The sequence below is a fragment of the Camellia sinensis genome, chromosome 1 (genome assembly GCF_055761805.1).
Source record: "Camellia sinensis isolate YWXY chromosome 1, ASM5576180v1, whole genome shotgun sequence".
NCBI classification, from domain to species: Eukaryota; Viridiplantae; Streptophyta; class Magnoliopsida; order Ericales; family Theaceae; genus Camellia; species Camellia sinensis.
The window spans coordinates 144,311,628-144,334,044 of NC_138961.1; the positions used below are offsets into that span (position 1 = coordinate 144,311,628).

The 22,417-nt window shown below is 40.2% G+C and overlaps 2 protein-coding genes across 11 annotated transcripts; both read right to left on the reverse strand.

The window, feature by feature from the left end:
- Positions 1-13,022: 13,022 nt before the first annotated feature.
- On the reverse strand, positions 13,023-16,622 carry LOC114320733 (uncharacterized). 7 transcript variants are annotated; one of them, XR_014339250.1, is made up of 5 exons: positions 16,477-16,622; positions 15,979-16,370; positions 14,894-15,103; positions 14,124-14,220; positions 13,023-13,563 (listed from the first exon to the last, which is right to left on the reverse strand). XR_014339250.1 is itself a non-coding variant. In XM_082885903.1 (4 exons), exons 1-3 carry the CDS (start codon positions 15,250-15,252, stop codon positions 14,164-14,166), a joined length of 312 nt encoding a protein of 103 aa, XP_082742029.1. In that variant the 5' UTR covers positions 15,253-15,960; the 3' UTR covers positions 13,023-13,563; positions 14,128-14,163. The 7 variants fall into 7 exon arrangements, 2 of the variants coding, with proteins under 2 accessions (XP_082742029.1, XP_082742025.1); XR_014339248.1 differs by having other exon boundaries at positions 14,894-15,106; XR_014339247.1 differs by lacking the exons at positions 15,979-16,370; positions 16,477-16,622 and adding an exon at positions 15,211-15,972 and having other exon boundaries at positions 14,128-14,216; positions 14,328-15,106.
- Positions 16,623-16,638: 16 nt separating this feature from the next.
- Positions 16,639-21,768, reverse strand: LOC114294071 (uncharacterized). 4 transcript variants are annotated; one of them, XR_014339243.1, is made up of 6 exons: positions 21,501-21,768; positions 19,083-19,183; positions 18,619-18,678; positions 18,344-18,514; positions 17,575-17,638; positions 16,639-16,926 (listed from the first exon to the last, which is right to left on the reverse strand). XR_014339243.1 is itself a non-coding variant. In XM_082885892.1 (6 exons), exons 2-6 carry the CDS (start codon positions 19,176-19,178, stop codon positions 16,834-16,836), a joined length of 366 nt encoding a protein of 121 aa, XP_082742018.1. In that variant the 5' UTR covers positions 19,179-19,183; positions 21,501-21,768; the 3' UTR covers positions 16,639-16,833. The 4 variants fall into 4 exon arrangements, 1 of the variants encoding a protein (XP_082742018.1); XM_082885892.1 differs by having other exon boundaries at positions 18,462-18,514; XR_014339240.1 differs by having other exon boundaries at positions 16,639-17,638.
- Positions 21,769-22,417: the final 649 nt, after the last annotated feature.

Below are 22,417 nucleotides of genomic sequence, written 5' to 3' on the forward strand. Positions count from 1 at the left end.
GACGAGGGAGGGTGCCATGGATACGTCGAAAATACCAGAAGGTGGGCCCACACCCGCTTCATTCCCGATCATGAAAACTGAGAAGTTATCCCTCAAGCACTCTGGTACGATCTGAGGATCTGCGAGGAGACAAGCTAGTGCTACCCCTATCTCAATTTCTGTGCTCTCGGAATCCTCCTCCTTGCACTGCTCAGCCTCAGCTGGCGGGTCTGTCTGCTCTTCGGCAACTTCATCCCCGGATAATTACAAGTCAAAGAAAATCTCAAATCTCGGCAAGCGCCGCTTCTCTGTATTTAGCCATGGCTCCCGAAAGCCGTAGAATGGGAAGTCTCCCCGCTCCCAGACAAAGCGTCCGTTCAGGGTCCCCTGGATAGGTCGGTGCACCAATTCATAATGCTTCCCGGCTTGTTTGGCTCTGGCTCTTCTGGCCATTTCTCTTCCTTTTCTCACCTAATCCTCATTGGTAAGCAGATAACCTAGACCAAAGGTATATGGGTTATGCGGCACTTCGGCTGATGCTGCAACGCCCTTCCGGCCACTTCGCCCTAATCCCATTCCGGGCATCTGCTGAAGCTTGTTCATAAGGTAGATCGACTGTGCGCTGACGTATAGCCCCTCATCAACAGCCAGAATATTCTGTACAACCCGAGCCTCAGCTAGGGTGAATCCTAACAAGAATACATCCTCTGTGCCATGCTTAATCTCTAGAACTAGTGTAGAAACCTCTGGCAGCGGATGTATTGAAGAATTCCCAAAGACGATTGCCACCCCCTTCCTGTGGGAGTACTTCAGCATTTGGTGTAAGGTGGAAGAGATGGCTTTCACCTGGTGCAGCCACGGCCGCCTAAGGAGTAGATTGAAGGTTGCGGGAACATCCAAGGCATGAAAATCAATATCTTGTTGCCCTGGACCAACTTGAGTCTTAATCCGTACGGTCCCTATCACCCTTCGGCTGGTATTATCATAGGCCCATATTACCTGGGCTGTAGGTACAAAATATGCGGGCTTCAACCCAATAGCATATGCCGTTCTCGATGGACATACATTGATAGCAGATCCTTGTCAACAAGGACCACTAGTATCCATTTGTCTCTACACTCGACAGAGATATAGAGCGGTTTGTTATGATCTGAGCCCTCAGGCGGTAGTTCCATGTCGGTGAAGGTCAAGGTCGGGGAAGCTCTTCCCGGGAAAACCAGCCCTACCAACTGCTCCGGAGTTGTATCGATTGAAAGTTTAGCCCTGTCCATTGCAGAAAGGACAGCTTGTCTGTGAACTCTTGAGGCCATAAACAGTCCCCAAATGGAGATGTCTGCTTGAATTTTCTTAAGCTGTATCAGCACAGCCTCCTCTTCCAGTAATTTTTCTTTCTGCTTCTCTGCTTCTTTATCTTTCCCGGACGCCTCTGGCTGGTCCAAGTGTGGGGGCTTGAAATACCGCCCACTTCTAGTCATATGGTCAACCTCCTCAACATACCAGATGTCATCCGGTTGGTTCTGCCCCCAATCCTCGTCAATGTGGCCAAGACGTAAGTCGTCGTCTTCCCACCACATCCCGTCGGCAATCGACAGATAGTTGTCCGACTCCGTTGTGACTGTTTCTGTGCTCACAACACATTTCTTCCCCGCAGGGTCTTTGGCCGTCCTAGCCGTCTCAAGATCCTCGATCTTTTCTTGCTCAAGACGCTTCAATGTAGCCTCCTGTTTGGTGTCTACTGTACTCAAACTGCCCGGATCCCGAGCAAAATTCTTTACACCGGTGCTCTCCGACGATGCTCCCTGTTCCTCGACCATTCCGGCCACTGCTGATGTTCTCATTCCGGACCGTCCTTGTTTTGGCTGAGATTCTTTAACAACATCTAGCTGGTCACTGAGCTACCCCGTATTCTCTACCGATCCATCCAAGTCGAACCAGTTGATGTTCACATTCCCTGAGTCTTGTTCATCAAAGAACTGCAGATTTGCAATGTCCTCTTCCAGCTCTGCTAGGTCATCTAGCCCCTAACTAGGTCCATCCTCCCGAACCACACTGATTTCTGTCCCAGCTGGCAACTCTACCTTCGGCTTAGCCTTGTCTGTTGATATGATATAACCACTCGGGTTATATGCAAAGCTCCCAGACCCCTCGGGCTCTGAATCAACATTCCCCTCTGCCTCCAAAGTCACCCCAGTTCTATCTTCGACAGTCACCACCACCGGTTCAGGTTGGGTTTGGGAGATGCTCAACATGCACAAGTCCATGCTGTCTGGAATGAACACCTCAAGCTTGGGTAGGTGGGAGGGTGTGATGTATATGCTTGGGTCATATGGAATGGCCGCGGTTTGCATCAAGTTAATGTGTTTAGGTGGTGGAGCTTGGTTATGTGGTGGGAGTGGGTTGGTGGTGACATTCGGCTTCTCTGGAGGTGCAATCACCTTATTGTCAATAAGATCCTGGATCTCATGACGCAGTCCATAGCACTGATCAGTGTCATGACCATACTGTTGGTGAAAGGTACAGTATTTAGCCGGGTTATGGGAGGAAGGAAGTTTGTTTGGTATTGGCTGCGGCTTTAGGGGCTTCAAATGCCCCTTTTTTTATCAGCACCCTTAGGGCCGTTGACAGAGACATGTATAGTGGAGTAAAGGTTCTCTGGCCTCGGGATGGATATCTGGCTATTTGTGAGCTAGTTTCGAATGCACCGGTGAAGAGTGTAGCTATAAGTGTTTTTGGAGTGGTGGTGGTGACCATGCCCACATCAAAAGTTTTGGCAGCTGCAACACTACTCATGCCTGCATTCGAACTACGTGTAAATGCCCTCTTGGGCTGCTCTCTCTCGTGGTCAATTAGACCCTGCTTCATGGCATCCTCAATCTGTACCCAATCTCGTGTAAATCCGCAAAGGTGGGAAGGGGTAAGACGATCATTTTTTGCATCATCTTGGGTTGGAGGTTGCGCACAACCATCCGTATCTGATCCTTCTCGACCGGCCTGGTGGTCATCATAGAAACTTTGGCCCTCCAACGAGTTACAAAGTCAGAGAAGCCCTCTTTTCGCTCTTATCTGGTTGTCTCGAGATCACGAGTTGTGATCTCGATCTGTGTATTATAGGAGTATTGAGCTATAAAGGCCTCAGCCATCTCCTCCAGCTTCTCTTGACAGAGTCCTCTAGCTTTGCGTAACAAATAGTTACAACACCCGACAGGGTCCGGTCGAAGAGGGAAAACTTTTGCAGTTTAGAGAGGCCTATTGGCCTTAGGATATCTGAGAACAGCCGCAGATGTACCATAGGATCTCCAGAACCGTCAAAATGATCTATATGCGGCATCTTGAACCGGTCCAGCAAAGTCGCCATCGAATCGGTGTATCCATCCTCTATGTTCGGAATGGAATTAACGCTTTGAGCCTTTTTGAATAGCTTTTCTAACTTGCTCACTTTCAGCACTGTTGAATCCACCTTAAATTCAAACAGTGTATCCACTAGATTAGCCGGTGCTTTGGACAGCTGAGGTAGGATTGGGGGTGGAACTGGCCCCGTTGGGATGTCCGTATTCTCCTGGACATTTGTAGTTTCCCCGAGTATCAGAACTCTAAGTGGAGGTGGGGGTGGATGCGAAGCAGATGCTCCGGCTTGTTGTGGTTATTGTTGTTGCTGAAGCCTAGCAATCAGTTTTGCCTGTTGAGCCACAATCTCTGCCTGACGCGCGACAACCTCTACCTGGTGGGCATCATCCCGCTGCATGGCTTGCATAGTCTCTTGGAGCTAACGCATCATGTCCTCCATACTTGCCATAAGGTGCTGATCTAACTGAACAACAGGTGTATCTCTCTCTGCGGTAGAAACGGAAACCTCAGTTCGACTACTCACTGGTGGGGTGGATAAGGACCGCTGATCTGGTAACCACTGTACTGATGAACTGTGCTTAACTGACATCCGTCTAGCAACCGGGGGTAATGAAAGGAACACTGCTTGTCCGTCAACTAGATCTTCAGATCGATGAAGTCTTCGACCTCTGGTCTAGAGTGCTCGGGGGGTATCTGCCTTTTCGGAAGCAATGATGCTAAACCTACCTTGCGAAAAGATAAATAAAGCATAATAAGGAAACAATAAGTAGAAAAACGGATAGCACTTCGGCTTAAATAAAGACAACACACAGTTGGCATTGTAAGCTGAACACACTGTTCTCAATACTAACCACTGCCCCAAATCTGATATCCCCAAATACTGACGTCCGTAGACTGATACCCAAAACTCGCAACTGATACATACAACCTGTAGAGACACACTCTAAAAGCACATATCAAGCAAGTAGGAGCCAAAACACCCCTATGGAGGGGTAGGGTTTCCTTGTCCTATCTTATCAGGAGCTAGGATTTCACTACGCACGCAGCGGTTTCAAACAGCCTACAATCGGGTAAGCAACCTATCCTAGTTTGGAATGGTCACTATAGTTTTCGATATGCCACTAGGTCGAATGGTCAAAAAAGGTGCCTCGGTGAAAATCGAGGTTTGTGTTCCCATCGTGGCAGAGCCCATAACTGGTCAGCCTTATGGCACGCAGCCTCCGGCAAACCGTTCAGGAATGCAGACGGCAAACACGGTGTTCTAGGCACACCTATGCAAATGCAATGCAAAGAAACACATAAGTGTAAATAAAACAACATATCATGAATTCGAGTCAAGTTCTCTAAATCCCCAACAGAGTCGTCAGAAACTGTAAACTGCCCGAAACTCCACTCCGCGCGCAAGGGCGTGAATTGTAGTTCTAGCTACTACAGTTCGGACTCCTGTCACGGTTCTGAATCTAATCTCACAAAGTGCAATGTAAGACTGATAAATCACCAAAGAGTCCAAATCCGGCAAATCGTTTTGAAAAATCGATTTTAATCAAGAAGTGCCAAACATGGACTGCTTTGCTAGATTTCAAAGTCGCCACCTAAATGTTTTGTTTTGGGAAATTTAGGAAACCCTGACTCATGCCTAAGGCCACGTGTTCGTCGTCACCAAAGTTGCCTCGACTCAGGAACTTGGGTACGAGAAAGAAAGGTCCTGAAATGAGCACCCCCGCTCGCCCGATCAAAGGATCGGCCTCTACTACACATAATACGTTATTTAGAAAACACATGTGTCCTTATTCCGATTATTAATCTAATTTACTATGTGATGCGCGCAGCATACAAGTATAGACTAAATCACTCAATTTGGAACAAAACATCTCATGTTTGTTTTTCGAAAATGGTTTGAAAGTGCTACTCGCAAGTAGGCTAAAATGTGGATTTGCCACCCTCAAGTGGGCTTAAAACACACATTTTGATGAATTGTTCCAATTCAAGCAATCAAGCCTTTATCCACAAGCATTCATGCAGTTATAGCAATTAAACAAATAGCCTCATGGCAGGCATGCTGTCATGGCAATCACTTATACGCATGCAAGGATGCTAAAGCATAAACACTCACAGTGTACTCCAAGCCAAAACAAAAGCTAGTTAGTAATCAATGCATGATCCTAGCTATGTCAAGACTGCCTAATGCAACACATGCAAAATGCATCTAAATAGGCTCGACTATTCTAAGATGGCATATGAATGCAACACTTGGTAACATGCTTTGAAACACGTATTCAAGTAGGTGTACTGAAATAGAATGCAGTTTGAATGGTGCACCGAGCCCGGTGCATGCAAGACAAATGTATGGATGGAAACATGCAAGCTTATGGATGCTAATCAAAACATGCCCTAAAACTAACCAGCAAAAGCTGATAAGTAAAAGGGTGAAAGAAGTGGGGTTGGAAGACATGCACACACACACACACATGCACCCTTATTACAACATTGCGCCCTCTCGATGGGGGGTCCGAATAAATAATACAAGCTAGCTATGCTAAGCTAAGCTACTTAACTAATCTAATAATCTAATTAGACTAATTATTACATAACACAAATTGAATAACTAGTTACAACTAATTAAATACAAACCAAATTAATTAATTAAACATTTAACTAATTAATTACAAAATAACTAAGCTAATGAACTAGTTTAGCTAAGCATTTTAAACAAATGGCCTTGGGAAGCGAGGGGGATATGCATGCTCGGTCGGCTTCGCTTGGAAATCCACCACCGTGCCTCATGATGTCTCTGTTTGCACTCTTTTGGACTTCTGAAAATTGTGCCAACTTCCAAGATACTTTTGATCCACCTAAAAAACATGCTGAGGGATGGTCGGCCAAGAGGGATAGCCATCGGCCAAAGTTGATGGCCATCGGCCACTTTTGATAGCCGATTGGCAACCTTAGTGGCCGGTCGGCAGCTTTGATGGCCGGTCGGCCGCTGCTTCCTACAATTTCTCATTTTGCTGCAACAGAGCACAAACAGAGGCATAGTAGTGTATTTGCAAGAAAATGTGTGTGCAAACACACTCCTTATCATTTCTCAAGCTCAAAGGAGTGTAGTGCTCGGCTCTCGAGCCACCAAACAACACATAAGGGCCTTAACCTCTATCATGATTGATCAAAAGGGTTGGTGACCAAGAAACGCAACATGTTTCATCACTTCAAGTACGAAACGTGCCACATTCCTTGTTTTTGGATCAATGCTCGATCCAAACACAATGCAACACATACAATATGATCCACCTATCAATGCTAATGGCATGCACAAGATTCTATCATGTGAACAATGCATGCATGACATGTTTGAAGGCTAAAGCATCAAAGTAAGTAAAGAGCATCATACAAGAGGCATGCTATACAATGCTCAATGGACTAAACCAACCCTAAATAGTCCTCATGAATGCCAAAATAATGGCCAAAATGCTCTGAAATGCTAGCATTGAAAGCAATAAAATGCATGCTCATGCATCGGCCCATGAATAGGAGATAAAGGTGCAACTCCTAAGAGCACTTAAAAAGTGAAAAACATGGAAGTGTGACAACACTATATGCTCTGAAATATCATTCCAAATGATGCCAAAACATGCACATATAACAAATGAGGCATGCTAGGAGGCTCAAAGCTTAAGGCTAGCAAAGGTACTTGCACCATAGCCATATCAAGCAACCCCCAAAGGGCCAAGATGACTTAAAACAGTCCCAAGGTAGGTCAAAACAATGCCAAAACATGAATGGAATGAAGTCAAAACAAGCTAGCATGGTAAGCCAAAACACCAAGCATGCAAGGCCAATGAGCATGGTTACACTACAAGTGTAAGAAGCAAATGAGGGATGCTCTAACCAACCAAAAATAGAGTTGTAACATGGCAAAATAAGACCAAAAACACATTGAAATGGTAGCCCAAAAGCTTAGGCAAGATGGCATACATATTGGCTCATGCTTAAGGCATAAATCATAACTCTCCAAGGCATTGAAAGAGTGAAAGATGTGAGGGCATGACAGTGAAACATACTCTGAAATCACATATCAAATGATGCTAAATCATGCAAATAGCCCAAGCAATACATGTTAGTGATTTGGAAACTCAGAGCTAGTGAGCAAGATTGCACTATGGCTATACAAAGCAACGCATGCATGACCAAAACAACTTAAAACAGAGCTTAAGCATGGCAAAACATGAGTAAAAGCTTCTTGAAGTGGAACCAAAAGCATGCTAAAATGATGGTCCAAAGCATGATGCATGTTAAGGCTAAAGGGAGGATTGCACTACAAGTACATGAAGCATGCAACAAGTGATCAAACCAATCTAAAATAGAGTTATAACATGTTAGAAGAGTCGCAAAAACATGCTAAGATAGAGCCTCAACATGCTAGAAAGACATGCTACTTTGCAAAGCTACAAGTAGGATTATACTACAAGTACAAGAAACATGCAAGAGATGACCAAGACAGCCAAAAACAGAGTCATGGCACATTTGAAAAATCACAAAAAAAGTTCTCAAACAAAGCCTCAAGAAGATAGAAATGCATGCTCTTTTGGTGAGCCACCAACACAAGCAAACAAGAGAAGAGGAGGGGGGACAACCCCCTCCTATTTGAGGCCTCCAAACACACTTTCCACCATTGAAATTCCTCTGGAATTTAGTGGTTAAAAGGCCAAGAAAAGGTGATCTCAAACGCCTAAAGAGATAGCACAAAACAAAGCCAAACAAGCCATCGAAGGGGGTAGACCACCCCTAACTCAAATCAAGCCTCAAACAACCATTTTTAATACTTAAAAATGAAACTTTTTATAGTTGAAAGTTAAGCCAAAAGAAGCATGCAAAGATGGCTAAGTAAGTAATGAAAGAACAAAGCTTTAAAGAGGGTGAAGACTCACCCTTGAAGAACAACTTCAAAGCAGCCACTTTTGAGGCAAAACCAAGATTAAACCACTCAAATGCAACCTCCAAGAACCTCAGCTCAAGAGTGAAGGTGTTTCACTAGGTGCTTTAGTGCAAAAGTGTGAAGGAAAACCACTTTAAGGCACAAACAAGTGCAAATATAAAGAGAGATGGAGAAATATAGAGAGAGAGGGATATGTTTTGTCTCTCAAATTTCTGAACCTCTAGAAAGGGAGAGGGGCCTCCCCTCTTATAGAAATCCAAGTCTCAAATTTGTTGAACAAACTAGAGGCTTGGTGTAATCCCTTCATACACGTGTATGGAGGATGAGTTTTATGCTCACCAGCTGGCGCAACTGGCAATAAAAATATCTGAAAAAGCAAAGAAAAGGGCCTCGGCCAAAAAGTATGGCCGACTGGCCATTAAAGGTGCCGACCGGCTATCAGTGATGCCGACTGACCACCACTAATGGCCGATGGAAAGAGGGAATGGCTGATGGGCAAGGGGCCTGGCCGATGGGTTGTAGGGCTGGCCAATAGGCCACCTCCTTGCCTCAGAAACAAAGCCACAAGCTCTTGGTCCACAACCAAGCACAAAACAGACAAGTTGAGAGGCTCCAAGGCAAGGCGCACAGCTGAGACCTTCAGAAACTCAAAACGAACACGAGCATGGATGATCATCGAGTATTCAAACGATGACGTCCAAGTCTTGAGGACGGTCAAAAATAGGGTGTCTACAGTTGCCTCTCTTTGGCAGAACTTGAAGTCATGGAATGACGTGAGTGAATGTTAAAGCCCGGAGACGACCCATTTTGACGAGGCTATAAGACTTAGGCAAAACAAACAAGACATAAAGTAAATGGTTGCGATCGCAAACTGCCTACGTATCTTTTTGCTAGGAATCAAACCGGCGTAGTTCAAGGACAAAAAGTAAAACACATGCAGGAAAAATAAATTATGATCATGCAATGAAACAATGCAATGTAACACAAATTAAAGCAAAATGAATCAAGCCGTGTCTCACACGAAAAGACGCGAATAAATCAACACGTCTCAGGCGATTGAGACAACAAAAGCGCAAACCAAACTACGTCACACGTAGAAAGGATGTAAGAAAATATAAGCTAAGCAACGTCTCACAGAGGGAGAATGAAAAAGGTTCTAAACCCAAATTGCGCCTCGTGTAGAGAGGGTGAAAAGATGGTATTCCAGGCACACCGGAAGTTTTTTTTTTTTAAATCGAGGAAAACAATGCCAACGCATCTCATGCGAGAGGAGGAAAGGTGGTGTGAACACCGGGCACACCCAATGTTTTTAACCGAGGAAAACAATTCTAACGCGTCGCACACGAGAGAAGGAAAGGTTGGTGTGAACAAACAGGTGCACCTGTTGTTTTTAACTGATTTGAACAATCCTAATGCGTCACATGTGAGAGGATGAGGGGTTGGTGTGAACAAACAGGTGCACCTGCTGTTTTTAACCGATTTGAACAATCTAAATGCGTCGTACGCGAGAGAGTGAGGGGTTGGTGTGAACAAATAGGCGCACCTACTATTTTTAACCAATTTAAACAATCCTAACTCGTCGCACGCGAGAGGGAGAGGGGTTGGTATGAACAAACAGGTGCACCTGTTGTTTTTAACCGATTTGAACAATCCTAACGCGTCGTACGCGAGAGAAGGATGGGTGGTGTGAGCAAATAGGCGCACCTGCTATTTTTAAACGATTTAAACAAGTGAACAAAGGAACAATGAAACAATCAGAACTTAAGCGAGGTTATCTCTCCCCCGTGAAGGCCTCAGCCTTGGAAAACAAAACCCACAGAGATAATAAAACAAGGTATGAAACGAACGAGGGCGATAAATGCACAAAATGAACAGAATGACAACTCAACATAATGATAATGCATGTTCCTTGTAATACAGGCAATCAATGTACAATGGTAATTGAAAGCATATTCTATGCAAGCATACTCAATGCATGAATCGTAAACAATGCAGGGCATGCGCGCAACACAAGTGTATGTGAAAATGCATATTCGACGCAACATAAGAGAACAAATACGTAATTTGACAGAACGAGCAAAAGTAATGTTCAACAACAACCTCCAACTTACCTTTCAGAGACGTTACAACATGCTTAAAAAGGATACATCACATTCATCTTGGTAAGTGGCCGCATTCATCGTGGTAAATGGAGAACATTTGCGAGCCGGAATACAGTTTCGAGATCCCTTAGAATCAATCTGAGCCCAACAGTGAACCTCTCATACACTTCTCGGGGAACAGAGGCACAAAATAGCATCATGACACAAGTAAGGACCACTGGCCACCTGCCGGCCCCCAATTGGGCTTGTCAGCCACAAATGTGGCCTGCCAGCCACCCGTGCCAATTCGAGGCAGTTTTGTCTTTTCAGCCTCGGGTCTTTAAATATACAACTCTAAACTTCATTTCCTCACAAACTTTTGTCCGAAATCATCCCTCTCTCTCTAGATTTGCACTTTATACACGTTTTCAATGCCCCACGCAAACTTTTTTTTGTAAAACCCTCTTGATTCTCCACGTTTTGAATCGAACAAAATTTGATTTCGTCGCTTCTTCCTGCATTTTCACCACTTTAGGCTTGTTTTCATCAAGTTTCTCTTGGGTTTTGTGAACTTTCCCAGGTTTTGACTTTTTCTCCCATTTTCTCTTTCCTAGGGTTGACTTTTTCTAAGTTTTCCCTATTTTCTCCATTTTTCTTCATTTTCACCCACTTTTCACCTACTTTCCCAGATGGCAAACAATATTCCACATAACGGGGTTCCTTCTGAGGTTTAGCCTCCACAATCACCCGCTGTTGAGGTCAAGGGGCTAGTGGAGGAGGGTATTATAGTTGACCTAGAGGCAGAGTTCGCTTTGGGACTCAAGCCTGAGCCATTACCACTGGGGATTTGGCCCTTCGATCTAGAGACATATCATCCCAGTACACATATATTACCGTCCGAAGGCATCAGACACTTCAGCGACTTTGCACGCGGTATGCTAGAGGACCTTTTGCTGAGGGAGCCAAACTCTCATCTTTCTTACGGCGCCACAAAGGTAAAACTTTATTTTCATGTATTTTTGCCTTCCCTTGAATTGTATTTCTTACATTGTCTTTATTCTGAACACTCATCACTGTCCTTTATCTGATGCACTCTTTTTTGTCACAGGGAGACTTCCCTGCCTATAGGAGGTACAGAGCGACGATGGCCAGGGACTGGTAATACGAACTCCCCGCGGGGGTCCGCGACATTGTCAATGAGGTTGGCTTCAGCCTTCTCTATTCTAGACTTTCACGCCACATAGCGAGTCGGTCCCTCCTCGGAGCATTGGTGAAGAGGTGGTGGGACACCACCGATTCTTTCCACTTCTTTTCCGCTGAGGAGATGACGATGACTTCCTACGACTTCTCCATGCTAACAAGCTTAGGAGTAGGGGGTGATCTGATCCCCTTTGACACGGATATGGGCGAGTGGAAGGCAGCTTGGATCTTCCTACTTGGAGCACGCCCACCTATATCCAGACTAGTGATGGTGCAATATAGCTGGTTTTTTAAGCAGTTCTGTGGGAGCGAACCCGTGACCCTAGAGAAGATAGAGCAGTATGCCCGGGGCTTCCTGATGTTCCTCCTCGATACCATATTGTTTGCGAATAGGTGGAATACCGTAGGATTGTATTTACTGAGTGCCTTAGTGACCTTGCCCCGAGTCCTATTCTATGTTTGGGGCAGAGCTGGCCTCGCCACACTTTACGGCTATATGAGCTCTACTTCCCGCATGAGGGGAAAGTGGGTTGGAGGCTACTGGTGAGCCTAGGAGGTATGCACTCCACCTTCTACTTTGCACTTATGCTTTCTACTTCACATTTTCCGCTTTATATCTATTCAACACCTGTGCTTTCTGCTTTGGACTTTCTATATCTATTCATGCTTTCTGCTTTTTACTTTGCACTTTCTATATATGCTGATGCTCTGTGCTTTCTGGTTTGCACTTTCTATATAAGTTGACACTGTACTCTTTACTTTATTTTTTCTATATCTGTTGACACTCACTGCTGGAAAATTCACTTTTAGCGGCGTTTAAAAAACGCCGCTAAAAGTATTAAAAACGTCATTAATTTTTTTTGTGGCGTTTAGTACCAAACGTCGAGGACGCGGCCGTCGCTATAACTTTATGGCGTTTAAAAAACGTCGTTATATTAGTATAGGCGGCGTTTTCAAAAACGCCGCCAAATGTCCTACCCTAACTGTACTGTGACGTCACTCTGACATTTAGCGACGTTTTTGAAAACGCCGTCGTAGACATTTATTCATTTTAAAATCTAGCCGTTGGGATGGGATATAGTGACGTTTTTTAAACGCCACCATAGCTTTTTTTTAATTTTTAGATTGTGTTAATTTTATATGGTTGAAAAAAAAAAAAACCTGGCAAACAATTATTAAGAACTAATAATTAATGTTTATTAAAATAATAAATAAACTAAGCTTGAAAACAAAATTAAAAATAAAAAACAATGCATTACATACCTAAGAATAGAAACAATTCAGACTTTAAATACATCAATTAAAATCAAAATGGTCTATATGCTTGTCTAATAACTTATCCTGGTAAAGTCAAAACCATACTATGAAGAAATTACAAGAATTGCTTCCTTTTGAGGCTTATGATTCAACCTCACATGGACATGAAAATAATATTTATGGCTACAACCTTATCCCTACTCCATAGGAAAAGATAGACCATGCAATACAAAAAGGCAGTTACCGCATTTCAATATCTAAAATCAGGAAAATGGAGGTAATCAATTTTAAATGTTCAACTAGGGCTAAGAACTTTCTATGAATTGCCATTAGACCATTGATAGAAGACATATATGTTCAAAACATGGTTCAACTACCATACACTATGCTTCTTGAAGAAAGAATTCAGTTAACTATTTTTGCATAAGCAGTTAATTCCCACTGTTTACATACGCATAAGACGAGAATTCGGTTAACCCTTTTTGCATAAGCAGTTAATTCCCACTGTTTACATACCCATAAGACGCTTGTAAGTTTCATTTTTTCCCAACAAAATATCAGAGTTGGGTTCTTGCTTCTCATGTTTGGCTATAATAACCTTTTTCTGAAAATCCAATGGTATATCCTTAGGTAGCTGTGCTTGCAATTTGTCTTTGTCGCATTTATTGATAGTTCCACACATTTTGGATCTTTATTGATGCTTCAGCTCTCGTTCTTGATAGTCTCTGCATCCTAAGCCATAGAACATCTAAGGTCTTCTCTAACATCCTGCACAGATTAAATCATGAGACACCAATCATACCATAGAAAGCAGAACTCAATTAAGTACTTACATTCGGAAAGGTGGTTACTTGCTCCATAAAAGCATCAAGAAAACCTTCCATTGATGCTCGTAAGCTGCAACAGAAGTAAATCGAATTAGCACATGGAGAGCATTCTGACAATTATGTAAAAACTGAAAACAAATTAATTAAACATATACTTTGGAAAATACCAAAGGAGCTATATTTGACCATCACCAGCAAAACATCTATAATTGGTTCATACCTTACTTTTAATGCCTTTGGTATGCTGTGGAAAGGTGCATGATTTTATAGATATCCATAGAAGTAGATTAGAATTAGTAATCACCAAAAACTGGCAGAACAGCTTATGCTTTCTTTATTCCATTTGTTTATAAACGAGTGATATAGGATTTCAGCAGCTAATATGCAACTCAAAACTCCAGAAGAAAGCTCAAATCTCTACCATTTGGGGTTGAATTCTAGTTAATAGTGATATAGGATTTCAGCAGCAAAGAAAACAAATAGATCTTGAAGTGTGCATACCCACTTCCTATTATCATCCTGGAAGAAAACAAGCTCACATTCAGCAATTCGATGGATAAAACTTAGCCCAGCTACTAATTATGGGGCAGTCTTCTACCTGGAAAAGAGAAAACGGATCCACACACACGACATAACTGATCAGAGTACTTGGTTTGCTTAAGAAATTTGAATAAATAACCAAAATCTTCTAAAGCATATGAATACCTACATCTTTCACCTTTATGTGCTTACAGGACTATATAAGAAATTGAATAGAATCGTATATATCTTACAACACTGCAATCAAAATTCAACAAAGGGCCTTCCAAGCAACAATAGTCCAATCCGATCAATTAGGGTTTTTTCTTTTTTAGGTATAGTTTAAATACATGCAAAACATCACTTATTGTAACATAACAATTAAAAATCAATCTGAACTACACTCACTGACTGATTAAGGAAGAAACACAAAAAAATGGGTTCTAGTAGCAGCATATTAATAGGATTACTCCATATTTTTTAACAACAGTTCCTACCAAACTGCTTAGTATTGATCAAAATCTCCAAATACATCACACCAAACTTCTTATACTAAGTACAAAGATCAAACCCACCTATCACATATCACCCTCTAAATCAAATTCATTGATAGAAAACTCCCAAAAGCAAAAACAATTAAAATCAAACAATGTTTTCTACAACATTTAATTGAGTTCTACAACAATAATGTTTGAAGAAAGATAAAAAGCAGAGTGAACAAAGAACTGAGGCGGTACAATAAGAGACAGTACCATTTTAAGCTCTTCATCAGTGTTAGTTGAGACCAGTCTTTGCTGCTTTCCCAGTAAGAGATTGGCCGCCTTCTTAGGAGTAGTATTATTATTGTTTTTGATGGGTTTTGATAAGTCCAAGAACAACCCAAAAATGAAACCAATGACTAGACCTGGAATGAAATTCTCTGGCTTGAAACTCACTGCAAACCATTCTCTTTCCTGTTTCTGCTGCTGTGAGTGAAAAAGATATACAGAAAACAACTAATTAGTAAAATTGAAAACAAGAAAATCAAGAAAACAAACAAACAAACAAACAAAAACAAGAATGAGATTACCTTCTTTGAGAGCTGAGAAGGGTTTTGAAGCGAACCCAACATTGGGGAAGAAGAAGAAGAAGAGTCGATGTGAAGAGGCTAAGGAGATTATTGGGTGAGGTGAGTGGTGAGTGGTACGCGGAAGAAAGAATACGACGCCGTTTTATGGAACTTGTGGCCTACTGGACCTTTTTCAAAGAAATACATTTGTTGGAAAACATTTCATGGGCTGGCCCAACACAGCCCAGAAAAAGGTTGTTAAGGTTTTACATTTTATTTTATTTTATTTATTTGTTTTTTAAGATTTGATACAAGTTTGGATAATATGTAACCTTACTGAAAAACTCACCTCACAAATAAGTAATAAGCAAAGGAAATGGTAAGTAACTTTTTTGTCCATACATCTATAGGATAAGTTTACTCTTGCATGTTAACAAGCTATTCTAAGAAACCAGTGATGGACATAGATTTATTGAGTGGAAAGTGTACAAAAGTATGCAATTTCCTCCATGTGGTCTACAACAACAACAATGTTTTGTTAAAATTTTAATTTTAACTTCTTTTTTTAAATAAAAAATCAGGCCGTGAACTTTTTCAAATTTCTTGCCATACACAAGACCAACAGGCTCATGAGCTAAAGTAGAGTACCCATCGGGCTGAGCTCAAGCATAAATGTTTTTACAGCTCGATAAGCTCAAGCCAAGCTTGAACATGTCCAAATATAACCAAGCAACACCAAGATACTTTGTAGCCCTGTGTCTAACATGACTATAAAAACACGAACAGTACCTCTTTCACAATAAACTTCAACATGTTCGAGAATTTTCCAACTGTGGGACTCCTTCTGGTTTCTCAAATACCACAAATGTTTGTCCTGGTGAATCATATGGAAGAGATCTTAGAGGCCTTGTTGACACTTCAGTAAATTTCTCGGTGTCAGAAGCATCCACAACAACGGTGACCAGGCAGTAAGCACAAAAAAATTGAGAGATTATCCCAAAATAATTTCAGAATAAAGGAACTACTACTTTTTTTAAGATGGTCATTACATTTTCCAGTAATTGCTCGGGAATTGAATTTGTGCAGTTGTACTGGAACACCACATGCCTATCAAAAATGTGCTGAACAGCATTAACTGCATATTCTGTTTCAGCCTCTGTAAGCTCCACAGGTGCCGAAGACTGGTACAGGAAACAAAAATTTATATGAAAAAAAAACCTGAATCAGCAGATTATCAACAATAGTCAAAATCAGTATATATAATGGAAGGAGTGTCTGGTAAAAAACCTTGAAAAGCTTCCCAAAGCTCGAGAACTCTGGGATAGAGGAAAGAAGCTTTTCATAAGCATCAACAGTGGACGTGGGAGCAGTTGGAGCAGCACCTAAACCAGTTGGCTTTTTACCAGGGGCCTTTTTACCAGGGGCTTTTTACCAGGAGCAGTAGGGCCTTCTTCTATCACGAACCTGCAAACAAATGGTTAACCATTCCTCTTCTCAGAATAAAGAAAACATAGTGAATTATGAGATATCGCAAAATTCACAAAGGTGAAGTAGCCCATTTTCTTTGGCATCTGGGATGTCTCTTATAAGGATAACAATTGAATCAACAATTCCTTTCTTGTAATCAAAACCGCCCTCTTCAAACTACTCACCTGTTGTCTTATAGATTGTCAAACTATCACTTTGTAGAACACAAAGTGATGCCTCAGACATATCACCCATATGACACCAGCATGCCTATAATTTGAATTAAAATATTTGTGAAAATGATTGAACTTGGTAAAATCAAACAATGATTTAAAAGCAAGTATAACATATAAGATAGACAAATTGATGAGGATAATTAAGCAAGTTTTTTTAACAGAGACATGCTGTATAATTACATTCTACGACAAATACATCCAATTCAAGTCACAGACCTCTGCATCTTTGAAAGACAAGCACTGCTGCACCCCAGCCCCAGACTTGACTAGAATTAAATCACCCATAAGATCGTGAAGAGATAAACTCACAAAAGTAATCACACATCTCACTCTTCCATACAAAAACCAAACTGTTTGGTGACTTCAAAACTGAAATAACCAAACTCCCAAAAGCAATTTTGTTTGCAGCAATAACATAACAGTCATTCCATTCAGAGGCAAGGACTGGAAAAATGACTCCACACACTTGACGTAAAGTACAAAGAGATGTAGATGTTAGAAAGGGAAAAGATTAACCCAGACAGCTAATAATTACACTGTCACAGTTCTGTAATGTAGCCAAAACTTTTATATGAGATTAAAAAAATCTATAAAGAAGCAAAAATGTCAGGGTATGCCATCATCTACGAAGTTTTATTATGAATGGAAAAGAGGTAAGAAACTTTAGTTTACTTAGAAGTACCATAATCACTGAGGAGGGCAAGGTGAATCTCTTATACACTCGTGAACCTGTACTCCATATTATCCTGTGGCAAAGTTAAAAATTGAATTAATAACAAATCCAGAAATATAATGAACTATTTGATTCAAACTTGAAAGTAAAGTAAATTGTTTATATATTATATTAAATAAAATAAAAAAATTTAAAAAAAGGATCCATAGAACTCAAAGTTAGTCAGCCTCTGGAGGAGCTGCTTGAAATGGGTTGCCAATGATTCTGCACGAGTTTGCCTTCTGGTGATATATGATAAATAGTTATGGGACTAATACAAAATAAGATTTTAGAATATACTGTTAATTTGAAAAGTGTTTGACAACTTATTCTTCGTAACGTGTATCTAAGCAAAAGAATAAATTGTTCTTCTTAAGGTTTGAAGAGGATTAAATCCCAAACCCTCCCAATGATTGTCTAACGGACATTTTGGAAATTTTCATTAGCCACCCGCTTAGATTAGGTGATTTGGAAAGAAAAGAAAATAAATAGAAATCTCTTGCCCCTAATTACCTGTTTGGATAATTAAAAGATGAGAGAAATGGTGTGAAATGCTTTTCTTTTAAAACCCAATTTTTGAATCTCTTCAAAAGTAGAAAGATTTGAAGAGCAAAGAAACCAGCTAATGTTGAATTTTCATAGCATAGTGGTGATCAAACTAGTATATAATCCCAGATATGTGTGTACATAAAACGCAGATTCATAGGCCCTTGCTTTAAACATGTGAATCCAAACTTACTTTCATTCAGGATGCACTGCTATAGGTTAATAAACAAAACATCAAAGTATCTCCAAGTAAAATACACCACAAGAGATGCCACTTGAATCTAAGTACCAATAAAAGCTAGAAGTTGAACCTCCATTTCTCCTCAGAGATGAACGGTCTGTATTCGAAAACCAAAGTCTTACACTGCCCAAAGAATTGAAATAACAGAATCAAAAAAAGAGAGGAGCATAAATTGGAGTCACAAAATGGATTGTTCATCTTACTTAAGCTACTAAAATGTTTCTAACCTTTTTGACATAGTTCTCCACAGCATCACATGCTTTCAGAAGCAGCTCAATTATCTCCAACTGAACTAAAAGGCAAAAACAAAACTAAATATCCATGTGCATTGAGATAGATTGTGAAATATTAATGCTTCAAGACACATATAAGATAAATTTACGAGTTTGAACTATCACTCAATATCATTTACCGTCCTCAACTAGAAAGAACATGTTCTAGAGATAGAAATGAGTTTTAGACATGAAATCCACATTGAAGAACAAAATAAAGTCACAAAGGTAATTTGCAGTTGTAAATTGAAAGATACAATTTATAATTGTATTTCTTGGAGATCAGCTGATGATTGGAATTCATTAATCCTATTAGTGTTTACAAATTAGGCATGAGAAACTTGACAATGCCTAAAGCTCGGGATTATGGTGAACAAACAAGTTTATTCAAATCCAATGGCATTTATGTCAGTTACTACCTTTTGCTCAAAAGGGATCAGCCGAGCATAGGTGTTGTGAAGGATATCAATGATCTCCGTCTGAGTCTTGTTGTCCTCGAGGTACTCAATTGCCATGGTGCCTGAGGCAAAAGAAATTCAATTTAACCCAAAAAGCATTGGAAAAAGAAAAACAATATGAAAGGAAAACACTCAAATCACCAATATGATAAACTTATTGACAGTAATAGATGAAAATAACAAAATATCATAACCCACCGTTCTTAGATGATGAATTAATGAACAAAAGGCACAAACCAGGACACAGGTTTTCATAATGGTAGGACCAACTCCTAGATGCATACAAATATGAAGAAGTGAATGAAAGCCAAATCATAAGACAATGACTAATATTTACCCAATTTAAAAACTCAATTAATATAATTTGAATGAATCATATATGTATTAGATGAAATCTACTATCCATTAACTTCTTCGTTGGATCATGTTCATGTTCTTAGGTTGGACCAATCAATTGTAAGGTCAAAAAACCTTAGCAGGTCTTTGATCCACAAAGTTTTCCTTGCTTCCCTAAAAACACTTCTTTTGATGACAATAATTTGAATTGCTAATTCTCTAGCTCAAATAAAAAATAAAAAATAAAAAATTCCCAAATGGTACAAATAGAAAAAAAGATCAGAACTAAATTTTACAGAGCAGAGTACCTAAGTTTCAATTGTACCAGAATATATGAATATAATATACACTATTGTGCTATGTCTGCAAAAACATGTACTGAAAACTAAACTTATTCACACAAATAGACAAGCTCAGTCACACAAGTTTTCTCCCAAACTAGTGACATTCCACTTGTAAGCTTTAAATGCCATACCAAAATGTAAACTTTCAGTAATGAACCTATTTTTAGCAACCATAAAATTTCCCTACGATGTATCTTGTGTTGTTCACTTGCAGTTCCACACTCCATATACATCTACATAAATAAGTATATACATGGAAGGTTAAATATGGAGTGACTTGCCTCTTTCCCCAATTAAATACACGACTCCCATTCCCAACTTGTGAATGAGCTCATAGCACCGTTCTATCTCTTTTTTGACCTTTTGTCAATGAGTTCATATTAGTGAACGAGTTTTTGACAAATTTCATTAAATTGTAGAGTATGTTCCATGTTCACAAAAAAAAAAAAAAAGGGTTAATATAGCCAGATGAAGTAGCACCACAATGCCATGTATGAGCAAATTCAAGCAATCATTTTTTAGGGATTCAAGAAGTTACGAAAATATGAAAGTGCTTCTGTACTAAAGAATGATGTAGAAAAACAACTGAACTGCTATATATGCTTGAGATCATAAGTCCTAATATGGCAATAAGAATGTAGATAACATATGACTCTCTTATTCATCCACTCGTCCATCAAGTCTGTCTCATACCACACACAGCCACGCAGAGAGAGACAGAGTGCACAGAGCTTCACACACTCTTATTTTTGAATTAAGGGTTTCTGTTAATTTTGAAAACTTACAATTTTTCTGTCTCTGTTTTCAATTTTGTATATTAAAATAAGCCTAATCATTTTCAGCCTCTTCTCTTTGCATTTTGACTACCAACTATAACTAGATTAGTGGATCATTGAACATTAGCAAATACATGATAAACCAAGTCAACTAGCAGCATCAGGAGCATGAAAATATTAATTGTTTACCTTAAAATAAGTTGTTATTTTGCTATTCAAATAGCAAACTACCTCAAATTCGCTATTAAAATAAGTTGAAAATAGTAAAACAAATCCATTGGCATAAACTATTTGAAGGTAAACTCATAACATTCAAGGATAGATTGTCAATAAGTTATTACACTTGTTCCATGAATATGGCATGAATTGATAACACACAGAACATAGCAGCAGACCTCATCAAGGATGTCATTCATATATGCAAAACATTGAGTAATCAAATTCCCTCAAAAATCAACAATCAAAAAGAAGACTATACCCAAAAAAAATCCCAACGAGTTTTCAGATCTCAAACAAATAAAAACTGTCAGATCTGAAACATGTATTTTAGAATGAAAATCTCATATCTAAAAGGATATTGTTTCGAATGAAAATTTTTAATGAGGAAAGAATATACACTTTCGAATGAGAAATTTCAAATCTCAAACAAATATTTTTGAATGAGAAATTTCAAATCTCAAACAAATATTTTTGAATGAAAAATCTCAGATCTGAAACATATATTTTTGAATAAGAAATCTCAAATCTCAAACATATTTTTGAATGAGAAATCTCAGATCTGAAACATAAATTTTTGAATGAGAAATCTCAGATTTGAAATCTTAAACATATGTAAACCCTAGGAGAAGAATCGATGGAAGGAAGAGCTTGAGAGAGAGAGAGAGAGAGAATACGAAATTGAGATTGTATACATTGGTGCTCACCTTAGTCAACGATGCAGATGGTGGTGGCGGTGGAGGTTCCAAATCGAGAGAGAGAGAAAAAACTTCGAAATCGAAATCACTCTGAGGTTGAATCGTAATATCTGAGAGTGAAGGGTTTAGAGAGAGAGCCAGCGATCGGGTGAGTGAGAGATTTGAGGGATTGATTTCTCTGAGACTAAAGGTTTCCCAGATTCAAAATGAGGGCTTGAAGAGAGATAGAGAAGGGTTCTCTGATTCTCACAGAGCCAAGAGAGAGCGAGGAATAACATTATTGTAGCACATGTGAAGGCGTTGAAAAAACGACTTCGATTCTCTAAACGGTACCGTTTTATTCAAAATAAAATGCGACGTTTATAAAACGTCATTAAATGTTAAAAACAGTGACGTTTAAAAAAGCGCCGTTAAATAAACGCCGTTAAATCCTATATTTCCTGTAGTGACTGTTGACTTTCTGTATCTGTTACACTTTCTATATTTGTTGACACTGTTGATAACACTATTGTCCTTTCCTTTGCAATTATGGGTTTACGTATATTTTTCGGCCCTTGCTCCAGAGCCTATGGAGAAGATTCCCCCCGTTGTCCCTTACTCACGACAGTACGACGACCGGTGTTGATGCTGATGCCGGCGCTGGGGCCGTGAAGATACGACCTTCTTCTTCTTTCGCCGCTACTTTGATATAGTGGTCGCCGACGAGGTAACCCGAAACTCACAGCCATTTTTCTTTTAATACTACTCTGATTCATACTTTGGCAATTGATAGTAACTAACAATCTGTACATTTTCCGTTTGCAGATTACATAACAACCTAGGCGACGATGTCGGCCGGGGTGAGGAACCAGTATGTGGGGGCTTAGGGTACATCTCACTTCCAGATTCTGCTAGAGGGCCCAGTCTTCCGAGCTTGTTTTTTGAGC

Excerpts from the sequence above, each read along its gene's own strand:
- LOC114294071 (XM_082885892.1), bottom strand. The coding sequence starts at position 19,178 with ATGGCAATTGAGTACCTCGAGGACAACAAGACTCAGACGGAGATCATT. Across the intron at positions 18,679-19,082 it reads TGATCCCTTTTGAGCAAAAG|TTGGAGATAATTGAGCTGCT; the intron begins GTAGTAACTGAC and ends CTTTTAGTTCAG. Across the intron at positions 18,515-18,618 it reads TGGAGAACTATGTCAAAAAG|TGTAAGACTTTGGTTTTCGA; the intron begins GTTAGAAACATT and ends TTCTTTGGGCAG.
- LOC114320733 (XM_082885903.1), bottom strand. The coding sequence starts at position 15,252 with ATGTTGGGTTCGCTTCAAAACCCTTCTCAGCTCTCAAAGAAG. Across the intron at positions 15,107-15,210 it reads CTTCTCAGCTCTCAAAGAAG|CAGCAGAAACAGGAAAGAGA; the intron begins GTAATCTCATTC and ends TTTCACTCACAG. Across the intron at positions 14,221-14,893 it reads CTGATGAAGAGCTTAAAATG|GTAGAAGACTGCCCCATAAT; the intron begins GTACTGTCTCTT and ends TCTCTTTTCCAG.